General features: G+C 35.4%; 1 protein-coding gene across 2 annotated transcripts in view; it reads right to left on the reverse strand.

Annotated features, from left to right (window-relative positions):
• The window catches only part of WASHC3 (WASH complex subunit 3), a 55,484-nt gene that overhangs the window by 34,059 nt on the left and 2,262 nt on the right, over positions 1–19,163 (reverse strand). Inside the window, exons 3-5 of one of the 2 annotated variants that reach the window (XM_043440601.1) lie at positions 15,343–15,408; positions 13,136–13,243; positions 8,933–9,043 (exon numbers count right to left, since the gene is read on the reverse strand). In XM_043440601.1, coding sequence (XP_043296536.1) covers positions 8,933–9,043; positions 13,136–13,243; positions 15,343–15,408 — 285 coding nt within the window. The remainder of the gene's footprint in view (positions 1–8,932; positions 9,044–13,135; positions 13,244–15,342; positions 15,409–19,163) is intronic. The other variant, XM_043440602.1, reaches the window with a different exon arrangement.

The raw sequence follows: 19,163 nt of genomic DNA on the forward strand, positions 1-19,163 counted from the left end.
GCCCTGAGTTCCAGTTACGTCAACTCAAAGTTACTACTCATGCGGTTTATTATTCTGCTAACCTTTGCTTCTTTCTTTCAATTACAGTCAAATGGAAATGGAACTGGGAAGGAAAAATATTTTCCCTTTTCCAGTTTCAAAGTTGGCTAAATTACACAATTAAACAGACAAATATGTTCACTTTTATCTTTTCTTTATCTACATTCAAATGTGTGGGTAATCAGTCGCTGTCCCTGCCAGCTTTTCCCTTCAGTGGATAGTGTGATGCTAAAACACCAGAGAAGACCGTCTGCCCCTAAACCTTCATGTAATCAAAAAATATTGACCTTGATACTGATCAGTAAACTTTAGCTATTATAAAGGAAACAAAACACATATTAAAATACCTGCAGAATTAAAAAATTTTAAAAAGTGGCATAGAGTTGTTAAAACTACATCTGCCAACAGTGCTTTCCATACCTCTGACTTCACGTGAACCAGCAGCTCCTCCTTTTGACTATTTTGCTAATCAGTGATGAGAAACCTATCCTGGAGAACTCTCTACACCATGGGAAGTCACATGGAGGTCATATCATAAACGAGGTTTTAAAGCCCTGAATCACTCTTAAAAACCTATGCCTTACCTAAAAACCATTCTACTTTATGCTTGATTCGTTTCCCCAGGTCCAAGGTGTATAATTTCTTGATGCACATTTTAAGAATCAGTTGGAGATGCTTTCCTTAGATAATGGAAGTCACATTTCCCCAGGCCAACACCATGCTGGCAACAGATGCATCAGAACCACCAGAACCAAGGAGATTATTCAATTCACATTTTAAGCCAGCCAAAGAAAACAGAGCTTAAAAAAAAAACTAAGTGTCCGAAGAGACTGTTTTGGCAAATATGGTTTCAAAAAATACAAGTCATTAGCTTCTTAATGTGGAAGTCGGATTTTCCCAATGAACAATTTATTACTGGCAAAGTATTCACCAAGCTCTGCCAGTAAAAAAGGGGGGAATTGTTGGAAAAGTGATCTAGGCACACAATTCCAGTTAAGTTATAAATGCAATATGTAATTTGGTAAAGACTTGTGCTGCACTATTATGACAACAAACATTGAATCAGAATCAATTATCTGCCACATTTGGAACACAACAGTATTACTCACTGAAAAATCTTGTGCAAAAGTCTTGCTTTAAAAGGAAAAAAAAAATCAGAAAAGGCCAGCAGGTGTTCCAGGAACATTTGTTAATAATGAGATCCAATTTGGAGATCAATTAATGGGTCAAAAATCTAGAAAGAACTTTAGATATTGTTTTATGAATGAAGGGACTGAGATCTTAAGAGGAAATATGGTCAGAATACAGTCACATGGGATTGCATGACAAAGCTAAGAAAGTATAGCATGATGCATCCAGAAGTAAAGATCTGGGTGTCCTCGGAGGCATCTGAATGGTCTCAGAGGTAACTGCTTCCTGGAACCGTAGTCATTCTTGTATCTCACAGAAGGTAGTAACCCAGGGGTGAAAGAAAAAACGAATGAGACTAAAAAGCAAGGTACTGCTTATTTCCCTGTGCATTGGTACTTGTGATTTTTGAAAGACTTTGTTGGCTTTGGTTTTAATTACCTCATCTCTAAAGTGGATTTACAAAGACGTGACAAGAGAAGCAAGGCCAATATTAATATAAAAGCAGCACACTCCAGGAGAAATCTAGGGCCCAGGAAGAGGAAGTTTTCAGGGTAGCTGGCAAAGAAATCCAGAAAAGACTGCAGTCCATCTTGATACCCAGAAAGCTTGAAATTGTTTTTAAAAGTTCATGTTTGTAAGTTATAGGATTTCCTGTGTCTTCCAAGTGGTCACTACATTGGAAGTCAGCAAATTCAAACTTTTATACAAATGAAGAAGCTGAAAGAGCTTGAGAAACACACTCACTGTCTTCTGAGAGAGAATAGCATGGTTCTAAGTAATAATACAGGAAGGAAGGAAAAGAAAAGATTACAAGAGGGTTGAGGGCCTAGTAAGCATTAAGATTTTGGGAAAAGATGAGAAACAGTATATGTGGGATTACAGGTATAAGACACTGCTTATGTACAATGGAGATAAGACAATCTCTTCAACAAGTGGTGCTGAGAAAAATGGTCAATCAGTTGTAAAAGAACGAAACTAGAACACTTTCTAACACCATACACAAAAATAAACTCAAAATGGATTAAAGATCTAAATGTAAGACCAGAAACTATAAAATTTCTAGAGGAAAACATAGGCAAAACACTCTGATGTAAATCACAGCAGGATTCTCTATGACCCACCTCCCAGAGTAATGGAAATAAAAGCAAAAATAAACAAATGGGACCTAATTAAACTTAAAAGCTTTTGCACAACAAAGGATACTATAAGCAAGGTGTAAAGACAGCCTTCAGAATGGGAGAAAATAATAGCAAATGAAGCAACTGACAATTAACCTCAAAATTATACAAGCAGCTCCTGCAGCTCAATTCCAGAAAAATAAACAACCCGATCAAATAATGGGCCAAAGAACTAAACAGACATTTCTCCAAAAAAGACATACAGATGGCTAACAAACACATGAAAAGATGCTCAACATCACTCATTATCAGAGAAATGCAAATCAAAACCACAATGAGGTACCATTACACGCCAGTCAGGATGGCTGCTATCCAAAAGTCTACAAGCAATAAATGCTGGAGAGGGTGTGGAGAAAAGGGAACCCTCTTGCACTGTTGGTGGGAATGCAAACTAGTACAGCTGCTATGGATAACTGTGTGGCGATTCCTTAAAAAACTGGAAATAGAACTGCCATATGATCCAGCAGTCCCATTGCTGGGCATACACACTGAGGAAACCAGAATTGAAAGAGACACGTGTACCCCAATGTTCATCACAGCAGTGTTTACAATAGCTAGGACATGGAAGCAACCTAGATGTCCATAGGCAGACAAATGGATAAGAAAGCTGTGGTACATATATACACAATGGAATATTACTCAGCTATTAAAAAGAATGCATTTCAATCAGTTCTAATGAGGTGGATGAAACTGTAGCCTACTAAACAGAGTGAAGTAAGTCAGAAAGAAAAACACCAGTACAGTATATTAACGCATACCTATGGAATTTAGAAAGATGGTAATGATGACCCTATATGCAAGACAGCAAAAGAGACACAGATGTAAAGAACAGACTTTGGACTCTGTGGGAGAAGGCGAGGGTGGGATGATTTGAGAGAACAGCATTGAAACATGTATATTACCATATGTGAAACAGATCGCCAGTCCAGGTTAGATGCATGAGACAGGGCACTCCGGGCCAGTGCATTAGGATGACCCTGAGGGATGGGATGGTGGGGAGGTGGGAGGGCGGTTCAGGATGGGGGACACATGTGCACCCCTGGCTGGTTCCTGTGAATGTATGGCAAAACCACCACAATAATGTAAAGTAATTAGCCTCCATTTAAAATAAATAAATTAATTTACAAAAAAAAAAAGACACCCCTTACGGCGCAGCAGTCAAATTTTAAATGACAAAAATATGAAGACAATTAAAACCGGAAGAAATCACATCACTGCCCTCCTATCAGTGTCTTGGGGGCACCGTTAACTCCCTTTTGAGCACAGAATGGTTATTTTGGGGATCTTACAAGTATATATATTTTTTTTACTGTTGGTATATAGAGATTTTCAGGAAGACAGGTTTTCTGCAGACCATGCTCTCCTTCCCTTTTTTTGACACAAACAATCCCTTAAATTCCAGAATGCAGGCTTCTAAAATTCAGCTTTGATAACATGTAGAAATGTGTATGGTGAGTGACAAAATACTTAAGATCATAACAATAAGACAAAACTCATTTGATGAATTATGCTGATATGGTCTTTCTCTATGTTAATAACTAAATTTTTAGTAAGTGGGTAGCAAGAAAATCTTACTCTCAGAAGTTGAGAAAAAAATGGGCATTTTAATGAAAATCTACAATCTTGTTGGGAAAGTGAAACATTTTCCAGTATTGATAAGACAATTTCTAGTAAAGTTATCTTCTAGAATTAGCTGGGGTTAAGCTCTTATATCAAATTTATTTTTCTTTCTTATATTCCTTGCTCTCAGTCACTGTCAAGGAACTGAATCATCTTGGAAGAATAAACAAGTGTTTAGGAAGGTCATTTACTATCCTTGAGAACAGAGATACAAAGCTATCTAGATTATTCCCATGCTAATGACAGAAACTGAAGGGTTCAATGCCTCGGATTGCAAGGGGTCTGTAATGACTCTTCTCCGCTTGTGTGAGGTATTTTCTAAAGAAGGGTGGTATTTACTTCAAAGCTATAGTTTTGTAAAGACAATGATAAAGGAAACACAACTAGCTATGCACATGTTGCTGAATCATATTTTAGGGGATGACTTATGACTCTAGAATGATTATACCCCTGGAAAAGTGTTAAGTAATTTAGAAGAACCAAAATTATGCTTAGCAAGACCCACAGGTATGATCAAGGGGCTTTAAACTGAAATCAAAGGATAAGAAAATTCCTCAACTAAAACTCCGAGACTATGAACAATAACAACATCATAAGAGAGAAAAATAAAGTAGAACTACCAAGTTAAGAGACATAAACAAAGAGAAAACAAATCCAACCATCTAAAAAGAAGTGTGTGTGTGTGTGTGTGTATTTGTACATAGCAAACTTGAAATTTCAAAGTAAGTAAATTTCAGGGACTAACACTTAGTGGGAAGGAATTCATGAATGGCAACTGACATTTGAAAAGAGTATGTTACAATGTTATATAATGGAAGGCAGAAGATACTTTTAAACCAAAATACCTTTAAACCTATTCATATAAACTACACAGAGATTCTTGAACAAGGGATAAAGGAATCACCAAGCTAAGTTAAAAGGAGGTAAAGGATGTATTACCAGAGGGGATGTACTTTTTGGTCCCCTGATCAGATGGAGGATTTAGGTCAAGTTTTCCTCAAACAGGCTGCAAACAAACACAAGGATAAGACAGAACCATGATGGGCGGGTGACATTAGCTCTTTACATGTACTGGCAGCTTTAAGTTTGTTCAAATCAGAGCATCTGACAGACTCCTAAGTTACTCTGTTGAAAATTGCATCCTTCAACAAAGGAAGCAATGAGAGGAACTGATTTAACGATTTCATACTTAAGTTTAAACAAAAAGCCAGAACTGAATGATGATGCAGAAGTGACAAGAAATCTAGTGACCACGCCAATGAAAGACAGTTCTGGGCTCTGTCAAACAAGTTGCTACATCTGCAGTTGGATATTTTGAAGGTCACTCATGATAGTCCTAGGAGAAAGGAAAAATAGTGGATTTATAGATAGCTTAGTAACTGTCATCTGAAGAGTAATGATCGGAAGGTTCACATCAACCTTGAGGGTCTATTTTTGGTTTGGTTCTATAAAATATTTAAAATCAATAACTTGAAAAAATAGTCCTTTTTTTTTTTTTTTATACACTTCCAGGGGATACAAATTGGGAAAGAGTTAATACGCAGGATAGAACAGTACATTCAACAAATACCGGGACTTCCGGGGTGGTCCAGTGGTTAAGACTCCACACTTCCACTTCAGGAGGTGTTGGCTTGATCCCTGACTAGGGAAGTATGATCCCACATGCCACTCAGTGTGGTCAAACAAAAATAAAAAAGAACAACAACAAAAAACAGATATCGATTGAGCAACCTTATAGGCAAGGTGTTAAAGTGACTATGAAGATCGGTCAAGGCATAGGACTCTTGCTCATGATTTTCTTTTCAACACAGTAGATAAAAGTATTTTTAAATTATCAAGGAACAAGATATGCAGTGATTAAAAAAACACGGATAAAGTGGTTGAACAGATAAATGAAGGGAGACATCACCTCTGGCTTTATATGTCAGTGGGTTCAGGATTTGGGGTAATTTAGTTAAAGTGTTCATATGAACACGTCAGATGAGTAGAATTTGGACAGGTAGTGATCAAGAGGAGGATCGAGATTCAGAGGTGGAAAAGCATGGAGCTTATATTGAGAAAGTTCTGTGGTTTTGTCTGAAGAATGAAATGTAGGGCAGGGAGCAATAGGATACAAAAGTTGGGTAATAAGGTTCTGGGATACAGGTTGGCACAATGAACTAAAAACAATAAAATTAAATTTAACTTGGATGAACTTATAATTTCAAAGCAAAGATGTTGGTCCCTGCTTTCTTCTTGAAAATTATTACCCCCAAATACTAAGGCAAAAAAGAAATAACACAAACTCCAATTTTATTGACTAAGAGGCATCCATGAACCACAATAAATGGAAATTAAAAGCAGATAAAAGAATGATGACTTAGCAGAGCAAAGGCAGGCCAAGTCCATGTGCCTGAAGAGGAGGATACCACAAAGCAGCAGCACTTCCAGAACCCTGGAAGTGTTTAGGAATTAGAAACACCCATACCAAAGGCAGGAGGAGGCAGAGGACTAAAATCAAGAATGTTGGGCTGAGAACAGCAAAAGAACTCAGGCAGAAGAAATTAAACTCCTGCTCATGGCCACACCAAACAAAAGGGATGGGCTTGAGCTAAGAGCCAGGTGCCACTATAGAATAAGATAGTTTAAAAAACTATAGTTTTAAAAAATAGTTTAAAAAATAAGAAAAACAACAATTTATTGCTTCTTAAATGTTTTTAGATAAAAATTACTTGAATGATGTTATAAAACAGTGTAAAATATTTTTAAACAGCTCTTAATCAGAAGAGCATTTTCCAAAACACATATGCTCTGGCTCCAAGTCCCAACTGCAGAAATTCTCGTTTAATGGGTGGGAACTAACAACCTCTATCCAGAAAGTTTCTTACTCTAAAGACCACTGAGCTACTGTAAAAAAAGTAATCTATCACCAAAACCTATCAAAGGTTAAAGCAGCATTTCATTTTCACTCATAGGTAAATCCTATGTACCTGCTGTGGTTCTAGGAACTGGGAACACCAAAGTAAACAAAAAATTTCCCACCCTTGTGGAGTTTATATTCTAGAAGCAGGAGGGACACCAATAATGCGTGTAAAGTATGTAGTATTTTGCCTGTAATTGGATGTTCATATGAAGAAAAATACAGTTGGGAAGGAGTCAAGGGAGTGGGACCAGAAAGAAGGTAATATTTCTGCAAATATTTGAAGTAAGAGAAGGAAAAAATGATAAAGATATTTGGGAAAAGCGTTTCAGGGAGAGAGAACAGATGCAAAGGCCCTGAGTTAGGCAACTGTTCATGGATTTATTTAAGGAATACCAAGGAGGCCCATAGAGCTGGAGCACAGTGAGTGAAGATAAGAGATTAAAAAGGTAATAAGGGAGCTGAATTGTATAGGATCTCACAGGCCTGTGAAGGACTTTGGCTGTTTTTCCTAGTGAGATGACAAGCTACATGATTAGAAGAATGAATACGTAAAGAACCCATTACAGATATACATACAAACATATGATATATGTTATATATGAGATTCTGAAAAGCAATGAAAATTTTCTAAGTAATTAATAACAAAAATAAAAATGTCAAGTGCTGTCTGGAAACCTTAGCTGGCTAAACAAATCTAGATAATACTTAATATGGTACTTTAGAACAAGTGTTTAATAAATATTTGTGGAATAAATGGACAATGAATTTATACTGAAAAAGGAGAATGAGAGTTTCTCAAGTTCTTGTAAAATCTGAGGCAATGTATTAAGAATATAACAATTACCCTAAGATGTGGTCTTTTATTAAATATTTCAATGTAGTCTTACAAAGTAGATTTTACTATTTCCTAATTATATCAGTTAGGCAAGAAGAGACTAAATAAAAAGCCTTTCACAGTTACTCTGAAACTTTCCATCTTTTGTTTGAAAGAGTCAAAGACATAGTTTTTAACAGTTCATATTTTAAGCTTAGCTTAAGCTTTCATTGGTTCGTTTTAAAAATTCATTCATCATGATTCACACTCAAACTAGTGCCATTTTATTAGTTTAAAAAATTTATATATTTTCACCCCGAAGTCTGCTTTTTTCTCCCCAAAGTCTAAAACCCAGAGTTTTGACTATCAATGAAGAATTCTGAAAGTGATAAAGCCATTTCTTCTGACATCTAGAAAAAGTGAATGTACTTTCTTCTCTCCATTGTCACCACTGTAGCTTCTAAATAAGCCAATCTACTCTTTCTGGTTGTCAGATAGTCTTTGTTTTTAAATTATTTTGGTGATAAATAATGCCAAGGTCAGCAAAACTGTTCTTATTTAACATTAGTATACTTCTTGTGTCTGATAACAAAATTTTACAAAAGCATTAATTTTTTGACCAACTGAAAAAGGACAGTCAGCTCCTTCCACTACTATAATAGGACTTTCTACAGGAATGAAAAGAAACTAACTTCTGCTGTTACAAAACAGCAAATATTGTATTATATCTTTTTTGCATCATACCATGGTAATGATGATTTCTTAGAAAAATTACCCATTCTCAAGTCATAATATTAAAAGCATTACTTTATATGGCCAAGTAACTTATGCTCTTTTCTGTGAACCAAACTATTGATATGTGAAATTCAGAATAAAAATACACAAAAACCCATGTGTTAGAATATAGGAAATTAAGCTAAAGTTATATGATGTACTAAGTGAATAATTCACTTTCATTCTTCTATCTGATACATCCAAGATTTGCAAAGATTATGAAAGGCAGAAAGTTCACATAAATCTATATCAAACTATACTAATTTGAAGTGTGAGATCAGTTTTAATTAGAAAGACTTGACTTTTGCTTACTCTTTATCAGGGCATTCATTAAACAGGAAAGAAGTAAGAGGACAGAAAACTTGAGGTCACTTGGTTTAGCAGTTTTCTCAGACTGAAATAACAATGAAACCTCCAGGGTTAAGAATTTCAAAGGAGGCTGCAAGACAGAGAAGACAGACCAAATCAGCTTACCACTTGAACCATTTTGAGATATCTGGCATATCTTGGATCCTTGGCTACAGTTAAGATATTTTCTGGTGTTACTTCACTTTCCTGTGGTCCAGAGTCTTGTAAACTGTTCTGCTGTAGAGAGCATGGTGTATAAATCTTTAGACAATTCACAAAAGGGGTCCATCATGTTACTTAAAAGGGATGTTTCTTTTTATTATTCTAAAGCAAACAATATCAGAAAAAAATCATATCTCTAAATTTAAATACCAATAATTTAATTATAGGATATATGTTTTCAAATATTTACAAATACTTAAATATGATTGCAGAGGAAGTTACATGTAATGTCAACACTATATTGTTCCCGCAAAAGTGCAAATATATTCAAGGCATTAAAAATTAAAATTCTGCTTTACTTGTCCCTTGAGTGTGGATACAAAACATGAATTATTGATGGACCTATTATTTTAATAAAACTTTTAATAAAGCTAGTAAAGCTATTTGACTTGTCAACTGTTCAACTCCAGTGGACAGAAAATCGATTTTCTAGGTTATCTATACCATCTACACAATTATACTTCTCATTCGTTGAATAATCTTGTTCTAAGTGGATATGGCTATTCTAACATCTCTTAAGGCAAGGCCTGGAGAATTTGTGGAAGAGAAGCTCATTTCTCAAACAAAATTATGTTTATATATATTTCAGCTACTGATGGAATTATTAACATTCTCCACAGACTGGTTAAGATTATAAATACTACTTATAATGAAGAATAACGGGGAATGGCCTTTTTGGATAAAAATGATTTCATCATACAGGCAGTTCTCAACTTTGCATGGTACAATGTAAACAGTAACTCGTCCAAGCTAGAATCCTGTCTTCATTTAACTGCAAAGCCAAGACTGTCTGTATATAGTTCTTGGTTTTTCTATCAACCTAGACATTTACAGTAAGTCTACTTAGTGACTTACTATATGTTAGCACTAAGGGTAAGTTCCTTAACTGAATGATATCAATTTTATGTCTGCATATCTCTGCTGAAGTGTAAATAAATAAAAAAAATCTTTCAGTATTCATGATTATTAGAATATAAATTATATATTAAGGTTTTTCCCCTAGATAATTCAAATGTAAATTAAATCTCTTTCAAATGCTGAAGTAAAATATCCCCAAATTCTTTAGGTTACTCCAGTTATATGACAGCGTCAAGTGTACACAAGTGCACATATGTTGTGTGTAAATATGTATATACATATACACATCCATCTGCAAAATACATTAATTACAAAACGTCCAAAACATTTAATTAAACAAAAAATTTCAACAAGACCCATGTATGCTTTTAAAAAAATAAGGACAATAAACTCATACAATAGCACAATGGAGCAAATGGTAATTACATATAAGACCACTGGATTTTAAAACTCAACCTTTAACTTCAGCCTAATAACCAAGACCTCAACAAGGTTTAATTATATCAGGTCTTACACCTTTGCTATTTGTATGACCCATTAAATCCTCTATCATATCTCTCAACTGTCCTTCATTTTATTCTCAAATTAATCTCAATCTGTACAATTAGATGTTCTACTGTGAGTAATGATAAGGTCTGAACCATGAAATTAAAGGTGCAGAAAAATCAGTATGCAAACCTTGGGTCTTTGACTCATATATAGATTGGAGATTGCAATGAATGGATGATGTAAAAAAAAGTTCATGATTATCTTTTAACTGATAAGCAAGTTGACTGTAATGTCAATGGAAATTCTGTGTTAAGCAATACTTCAGTCCATTTCAAAATATTTTACATAAAATATACCAATTAAAAACAATGGAGAGAAATAAAAAGTTGATTTCAATATTAAGAACATGCTGAACAGTTATCTTATTGAGCCAATCAATACACAACTTTACCACATTTTTTTAAACTCAGGAAGCCAACAGCACTTTATAAATCCTCCAAATGAATTAATAACTATTTTTTAATAAAATTACCAGAATATCAAGTAATTCTGGATTTTAGATAATTCAGTTGTGATTACTCATAATCAATTTTTTGAGACCTTAAATAGGCAAGACCAACACAACTGCACAAGTTTTAAATACATATTATATATAGGCATGCACAGTAACACTTAGAAAAGTTAATACTGAAAGTCAGATATCATTTTATAAATTTATAGAAACATAATAATGGTTAGTATCCACCAAAGAATAACTATGAGGTAGAATGGAAACATGTAATAGTTTTTACATATGCCTTGTTTTAGAAAAAGAATGGCTCATCTTTAATTGATAAAACCTTGTAAAGTTAAACTCATCTAAACATCTGAATTTATTTTTGTATATTATATATATATTCCAGTGATCATCACAATGGAATTTATTCTATTAATTAAATGGATGTTAAATTTTCTAATACCTAATTGTTAAGTGAAGTGAAGTGAAAGTCACTCAGTTGTGTCCGACCCTTTGTGACCTCATGGACCTCTCTAGGCCAGAGAATTCCATGGAAATCTCTAGGCCAGAACACTGGAGTAGGTAGCCTTTCCCGTCTCCAGGAGATCCTCCCAACCCAGTAATCAAACCGGGGTCTCCTGCATTGCAGGTGGATTCTTTACAAGTGAGCTATCAGGGAAGCCCTAATTGTTAAGTAAACAGTCATCTAATTCACCCACCAAATATACAATATTTCTAAATATATGGCTCCTCCCACACAGAGCCTTAGACCACATGTGCTCAGTTGGGGCCTACTCTTTGTGGCCCCATGGACTGTAGCCCGCCAGACTCCTCTGTTCATGAAATTTTCCATGCAAGAATACTGGGGTGGGTTATGTTTTATGAGCTCAACACAGGTGCTAGAGACAGTGCAGTGTAGCAGATAAGAGATAGGATTCTTGACACCAGATTGTTTGGGTAAAAATTCTACCTTTTATGTTTATTGTTTGACCTTCAACAAGTTAACCTCTGTGTACCTCATTTGACATATCTGTAAAGTATTAATAGAACTGATCAAAGTATTTACTTCATAGGGCTGTTGTGAGAATTAAATGAGTTAATTTATAAAAAGCATTTAACACACCACACATACAGTCAGAAACCTTTACAAGGGAGGTATTATAATCACAGTCAACATCATTATGATCTAAAAGATATCCCATAAAAAGTACCTCCAGGTACAAATGCAAAATTCCATATACATAGGAAGTCTGCTTCTTTGGTATTACTTGTTAGACCACCATTTTAGTGATTATTTTATTTTGGATTTTAATACCTCACTGAGATACACTAGCGATTATTCTTAAACAACGAAGAATTTTTATTTCTTGAAATAAAAAGTAATACACAATTTAAATTTATACAGAGCATAAATGAACGTTAAAACCTAAGAGCCAAACATAGAGTGTGGGCCTTACAAGGACGCTGATTTGAACAAATCAACTCCCCAAACACACTTTTTTAGACAAGTGGTGTTTCTTAGATCAGGAACTCTCAAATTTCAAGAGCCTTCAAATCACATACGGATCTTGTTAAAATGAAGATTCTGATTCAGTGGGTCTGGGGTGGAACCTGAGATTCTGTATTTCTAACAAGTCCTCAGGTAGGTTGCTGGCCCACGGAGCAGACTTTTGGTAACAAAGAGTTAGATATTATCAGGGAATTATTGCTCATTATACTGTATATGATAAAGGCATTGTGGTTATACAAGAAAATGTCAGAACTTTTCACATATGCTCAGGGAATTATACATGGGTGAGAAGACATGATGCCTGGAATTCACTTCAGTGACAAAAAAAGACAGATGAAGCGACTGCAACAAAATCTTAACTGGTGAATCCAGGTAATGGGCACTTGGGTAGTCACTGTACTATTCTATTTTTATTCATCTGTGAAAGTGTCATACTACAACATTTAAAAGACACATTTCTTATAAGAACTAAGAAAAAAATTTCCAGAGTGAATTTGAAGAAAGTAGTTATGTTCAAGATTATTCCTAGCCCTGTATAAGTCAATTTTCATTTTATATAGGCAAGAAAAATATTAACTTCAGGAAACTGTTCAGAACAACAAAATGAAAAGCTAGTAACTTGTTTAAAACTTTATTTTTTATCTTAAATGTTACTAGTTCTTATTTAACTTCTTTATCTGAACCTGCAGATTTGGTCTATCTGGTTCACCCAAGAAGACCTGCTGCTCATGCTTCCTGGGACTTGATTACATACCTGTGATTGCTCTGAAGTGGCTTCAGAGTGTGTTCCATTTGTGATCCTAGTGACATTTACAGGAGATACTTCAAATGTGACATCATCTAGGCCCGGGATAGATGATAACTGAGAGGAGAAAATTAATGTTGGTATATGAGGATAATATTAGAGCTTTCAAGACTAAGTTTCTAAGTGTGTGTGTGTTTTAAATAGTTTTCTTAAGTTTTTAAGCTATAGAAGTGGGTTTATAAAATCTCATCTTTGGTTGAAATTCTCCGTGCCACAAACTACTTAAAAGTGAAAGGCATTGACAACTAAAATATTTTTGAAGAATTTCTCACTAATCTCATTTAGCTTATCAACATTCTTTCTCAGGAATTATTATTTTTTTAATAAGGAATCCTACGGTAAGGAATGAGAGCACGGGCTTTGGAGTCAGATTGCCAAGGTTTAAGTCACAACATATGAAACCCTGTGCAAAACTTCCTAGGCCTCAATTTTTTCACCTGTAAAGTGGGAATGAGAAAACTTATGTCCCAAAGTTGTAAAAATATTTTGATTAAAAATATTTTGTTCCCCTTCAAAATGCGCTCTGTAGCACATTTTAAGTTTGAACAATCTGGGAAATCAGAAAACTCTTGCCACACGTTAACATGTGACGCAGCTTATTCTTTTCTTGGTTCTTTAGTAATACCACTGAATGCTACTACAATGTGCTATTTTCCATACACAAAAAATGAGCATGATGTCAGTGGTTAAGCATTTCAGGTTGGATTTCCAAGACCTATGCAAACATTCTTTTCTGATTTCAACCTGATATCAGTGACACACATCTGTCAAATGTTTGGCTAACTTTGAGGATTAACTCTATGGTCATGGAAATAATTAAGGTTAACCTGTCCACATGGCAACTTAACTTGTGACCGTGGACTCTAACTTAAGAATTCCACAAACATTAAAATAATACACATATTCATAATAAAGAATAATGAAAAAGCAATGGCAATTGAAAACTGTTGACTGATGACAGTATTTAGCACAGTGGCCATGGCCCAAATAGTTTCAAGTGGGTATGGCTGCTAAGAGACTATTTTGAACATGTTCCAGGCCAAATATCCTAAATTACAAGCTAAAGAAATGTTCTGAGGGAAATACAGTAGCTGAAGACCACAGGAAGATGTAGAAAGCCCAAACCAGACATTCTGATCCCTATGCTAGAAGATATTAGTCATTTCACTTCCTCCAGTTCAGCTCAGTTCAGTCACTCAGTCGTGTCCAACTCTTGGCAATCCCATGGATTATAAATAGTCAATAAACATTTTTTCAGGTCAATTTTTTTTTGATAAAAGAACAAAGTCACAAAAATATATTAGCATCTCTATTATTTTATATACAAGAAAAGCACACAAAACCTGCAAGCTTTCAAATCGAAACAATCTTCTATTTTTGCTTTTATGTGACAGTTACCTTTTGTGATTTCTGATCAGAATTGGTACTGTTCGCTAGCATTTAATATATTTACAAATGGAAAATAGCTGAGATTTTCTCCAAATTTTGTTCTGGAGACATGTAAAGTTTTATAGAATTTTTCCTGTGTTATCAATGACTACTATTAAGATAATTGTGAGTTTTCCATTAAATGAAGCAAACTATGTAACGTTCAACTTGTTAACATGTTACTCATTATGTTTTTGATTAAATAATGAAAGAAACCTCAACCCATGTGTATACTTAAACGGACTCAGTTAGTGGTTCATAATGAAGATTATTTCCATTCGGTTCAGTTGCTCAGTCATGTCTGATTGTTTGCGACCCCATGAACCGTGCACGGCACACCAGGCCTCCCTGTCCATCACCAACTCCCGGAGTCCACCCAAACCCATGTCCTTTGAGTCAGTGATGCCATCCAACCATCTCATCCTCTGTCGTCCCCTTCTCCTCCTGCCCTCAATCTTTCCCAGCAGGGTCTTTTCAAATGAGTCAGTTCTTTGCATCAGGTGGCCAAAGTATTGGAGTTTCAGCTTCAAAATAGGTCCTACCAATGAACACCCAGGACTGATTTCCTTTGCAATTATAATAAATTAAACCAATGAAAGCACTGCACCACCTCATGGATGCAGGAGCTAAATTGAAGTCATTCCTAAATACAATTAAAGTTAAATGCGACTGAGAAGGGTGATATATGTAGAGCAAGTTTATCCTATAAATTATTCAGAAATACAAACCTTTGCATCTAAAATATTGAGAGTTGTTTCAATCTGCTGGATACGAAGAGAAAGGTCTGCTAGTTTCTGAAAAAGAAAGATTAGAAACAAAAGGATAAAGTTAAAAACTATGGTGTAAATATTTGTGATTTTCTAATATACTACTCTCTTATTTACATAAGAACTGAAACTCAAGTATTCAATTAGCATGTTTCATGGTTATTTTATAAAACTGTATTCATAGAGAAGAAGAAGTTACATTTTCAGTCTTATGAAACTCATTGTCAGAGCCATAATCAATCACTGGGACCATAATGTAAACTCCTCTGAAGACAGAGTTTTTTACTCGCTGTTACAGCCCTTGTGCCCAGAACAGTACTTGACACTTAACAGGAGCCCGATAATTACATGTTGCTGAATGAAGGAATTCTTCATAGAACACAGGATTAAAAACTAGCCCCAAACAGAAACGAGCAGGGTCTGCCTTTATATATTACTTAAACACATAATTATATACAATTAGTCCCGAATTCAAAACTTTCCGAGTTTGAAAAGTTTAAAAAAAGATGAAATTGGAAGATAAGTAGTTAATGTAGGGAAGAATTAAAACAAAGAGAAAAAATAAGAACACTAAAAAAGCAAAAGGAATCAACCAACCATCGAAACCCAAGATAAACCAGAACAAGAGCTTAGCGTGTTTCAGTTATTCTGTGCCACTAAATGAGCCATATGTACGTGTTGTGTGTTAGTCGCTCAGTCGTCTATTTGTGACCCCATGGGCTGTAACCTGCTAGGCTCCTCTGTCCATGGGATTCTCCAGGCAAGAATACTGGAGTGGGCTGCCATGTCCTTCTCCATTTTAAAGTATGCACTTGATATCTTTTATAATCCCCCAAATTTTATTTTATGCATTTAAAAACATTTAATTTCATTTCACTAGACTGCCAAAGGACCCATGGCAAAATCAAGAACCTCTGCTTTTCAAAGATTATTCCACATAATAAATGTTTTTGAGCCTGTTCCCATGTAATTACTGCTGTAACACACATACATGTGTACTTTCTAAAGAGCCGCTGTCACTTGACAAAATACACCTGGTTTCACTTACGGGCTGCTAAAGCTCACTTCTATGATGTTGATGTCTTCTGCATCTTCCTTCTCAACTCCTAGACCACCAGAAAGCAGGTTTCTCAGTCTTGACTCAGCTCCATTGACTTGGTCTATTTTGGGCTGGATAATTCTTTGTTGTAAAGGTCTATCCTGTGCACTACAGAATAGTTAGCAGAATCTCTGACCTCTACCCACTAATTGCCACAAAAACTCCCCAATGGCAACAATTAAAAATGTCTCTAGACATTGCCAAATGTTCCCTGGTTGACAACCACTACTCTGACGTGTAGATGACTATGGATATAAGTAACATGATCAAGAACAGTAATTGTCCCCACCTCTGAAAGTTTCAGCAGAGAGGAAACAGAAAGGTACGTCTACTTTCCCATCCATTTAACCATCCATCCTCTTCATAAGGATTTAAAGCAAACCTGAAATATCTTGAGTTGGGACCACAGGGGAATTGACAAGGTTCCTAGTTTGTCAGATAAAGTTGAAGAGTTCTTGATGCACCACCCACCTATTTGCAAGGCAGTGCATTTTACTCAACTGAAATTAAAAAAAGAGGCAGAAATATGGAGCTAATAGTTGAACATGGGGAAAAAAGTACTGTGGGACTTCAGGTTTGTAAAATATCCAATGTGCAGATCCGGTTCTTTAAAACAGAAACAGTATTTTAAATGAATAGATCTCCTGGTACATCATTTTGGGTTGAGTATGTCCTAGAAGCCAGAGAGGGAAGCAACTGATGGTTTTACTAAACTTCATCTGACACTTAAATCCAGCAGTTGTAAAAGTTTTAAAAGCAGTTGTAAAAGCTGTGGCAGTAAATAGGGTTTTCAGCAAAAGCTTACTTGGTTTAAGGTGAAGTCTGATGGTGGGCCTAAAAATTGGACATAGAACATAAGCACTAAATTTTTTTTTAGGTAATGTGAAAATTCTCAGAGCTTTTGCTTGCATTTGAAGTTTTTTTTTTTTAAAGAAATGTTTTAGAATATTTAGAAATGACTAAATCCCAGTGTTCTAGGCATGTTACAAGTCTGAGTCAAATACACCTGACTGCCCTGTTTGCCGACTACCTTTAACTTTAAAATTCACAATAAGGTTAAACTTCCGCTCAGTTGTGTCTGTGCTATGCACAGAACTTGCATTGTTCTCCAAGCACTTCCGACTTAAAATCTGCAATTCCTGTCCCAATGGACTACCACAAGATTGTGATGATTAGGACCAGAACAGAAATGCTTACTGCAGACTTGTGAGGGAAGAGGAGACGACCCTGAGTAACTCTGTAACTTGGGTCAGATTCAACTACTTTCCTTTCTCCATCTTCTAACTTTTCTCCTATCCTGGTTCTAGTCATTAGAAGAGTTACAAAGTAGTTCAGTATCCACGAGGTTTTTTAAAAGCTAAGTTCTTCACTTTTCTCTTTATCAAAGAACTCTAAAACCAGTATTAGTGATGAAGAAAGACCCCTATTGGTTTCAAATTTAATTTCCATTTGAGTTTAGCTGTGACTGAAGTTACTGTTTGGCTTTGGTTCAAAGCAGATTAGGTGAAAAAATTAAAACAAAAAAACCCCCAACAGCCCTCCCCCACAAAAAAAACCCAAACAAACCAAAACCTACCAGGTTTTCTTTTCCCTCCAGTTCACTTCAAGTTCAAAATTTTTTTTTTTTGGAGGGAAACAGAGTGGTTTTGGTTCTTGTTTAAGGCTTTAACTAAACAAAGACCACAGGTTTAATAGCTGCTATAAACAAATACCAACCCAGTTTGGAAATTGATCTTAACTTGGGAGAAAATGGCCCTTCATGTATGAATATGTACATTACATCCCTGGAGTTTATCACATAAAAGACATTATATTAAATAGAAATGGCATGGTAAAGAAGAGAACACAAATCTAAAAACTAAATTTTGAAATAGCTATAAAGAAGACACTGTAATCTCTCACTTGAAAATGATGTAAACATACCTCTTATTCAGATCAGATGGTGCAACAGAACAGAAGACGGCAGCCAGTGAACAGATCAGAACTGGAATCCCAGCTCTTACTTTCTAGCTGTTTGAATGCAGGCAAGTAGTTACTTGCAGCTACTGCACCTGTAAATACTATGCCCTCAAATATACGATGAGAGCATGAATAAATGACTGAGCAAATGATTTAAGCCTCTCTACATCTCAGTTTCTGTATTTCTAAAAAAGAGATAATTGGACCTTTCTTAAAGGTCTGGGCTGTGATAATTAAGTACAGGTAAAGCACTTAGCACAATGCCTAGCACAAAATAAGTACACAATAAATACTATTGTCATCACACCAAGTAAAAAGTCTACAATTGACATAAACATCCAAGATGAATGCTACAAGATGAATTCTAAATAATAAGTGACAGTCAATCCTAAATTACCATCCATTAAGGAGAAAAAGGCAATTAGCTACTTTTAACTTTCATGAATTTTTGTCAACAAATTTTTTTCTGGGGTTCAAGGAAGAAGTAGGAAATAGTGATATAGTCAAGTTGGAGGAGGGTAGTTGAGAGAGGAACGAAGGGAGGAAAGAATGAATCATGAGGCTTTGATAATGGATAAGTAATCAAGAAGACAGTTATTGTTATACTTTATCTGTACGTGTGCTCAGCTGTGTCCAATTCTTTGAAGCCAAACTCTGACAGACCTGATTCTTTGAGACCCTATGGACTGTAGCCCACCAGGCTCCTCTGTCCATGAGATTTTTT

Source organism: Cervus canadensis, chromosome 21 (assembly GCF_019320065.1).
Source record: "Cervus canadensis isolate Bull #8, Minnesota chromosome 21, ASM1932006v1, whole genome shotgun sequence".
Lineage (NCBI taxonomy): Eukaryota > Metazoa > Chordata > Mammalia > Artiodactyla > Cervidae > Cervus > Cervus canadensis.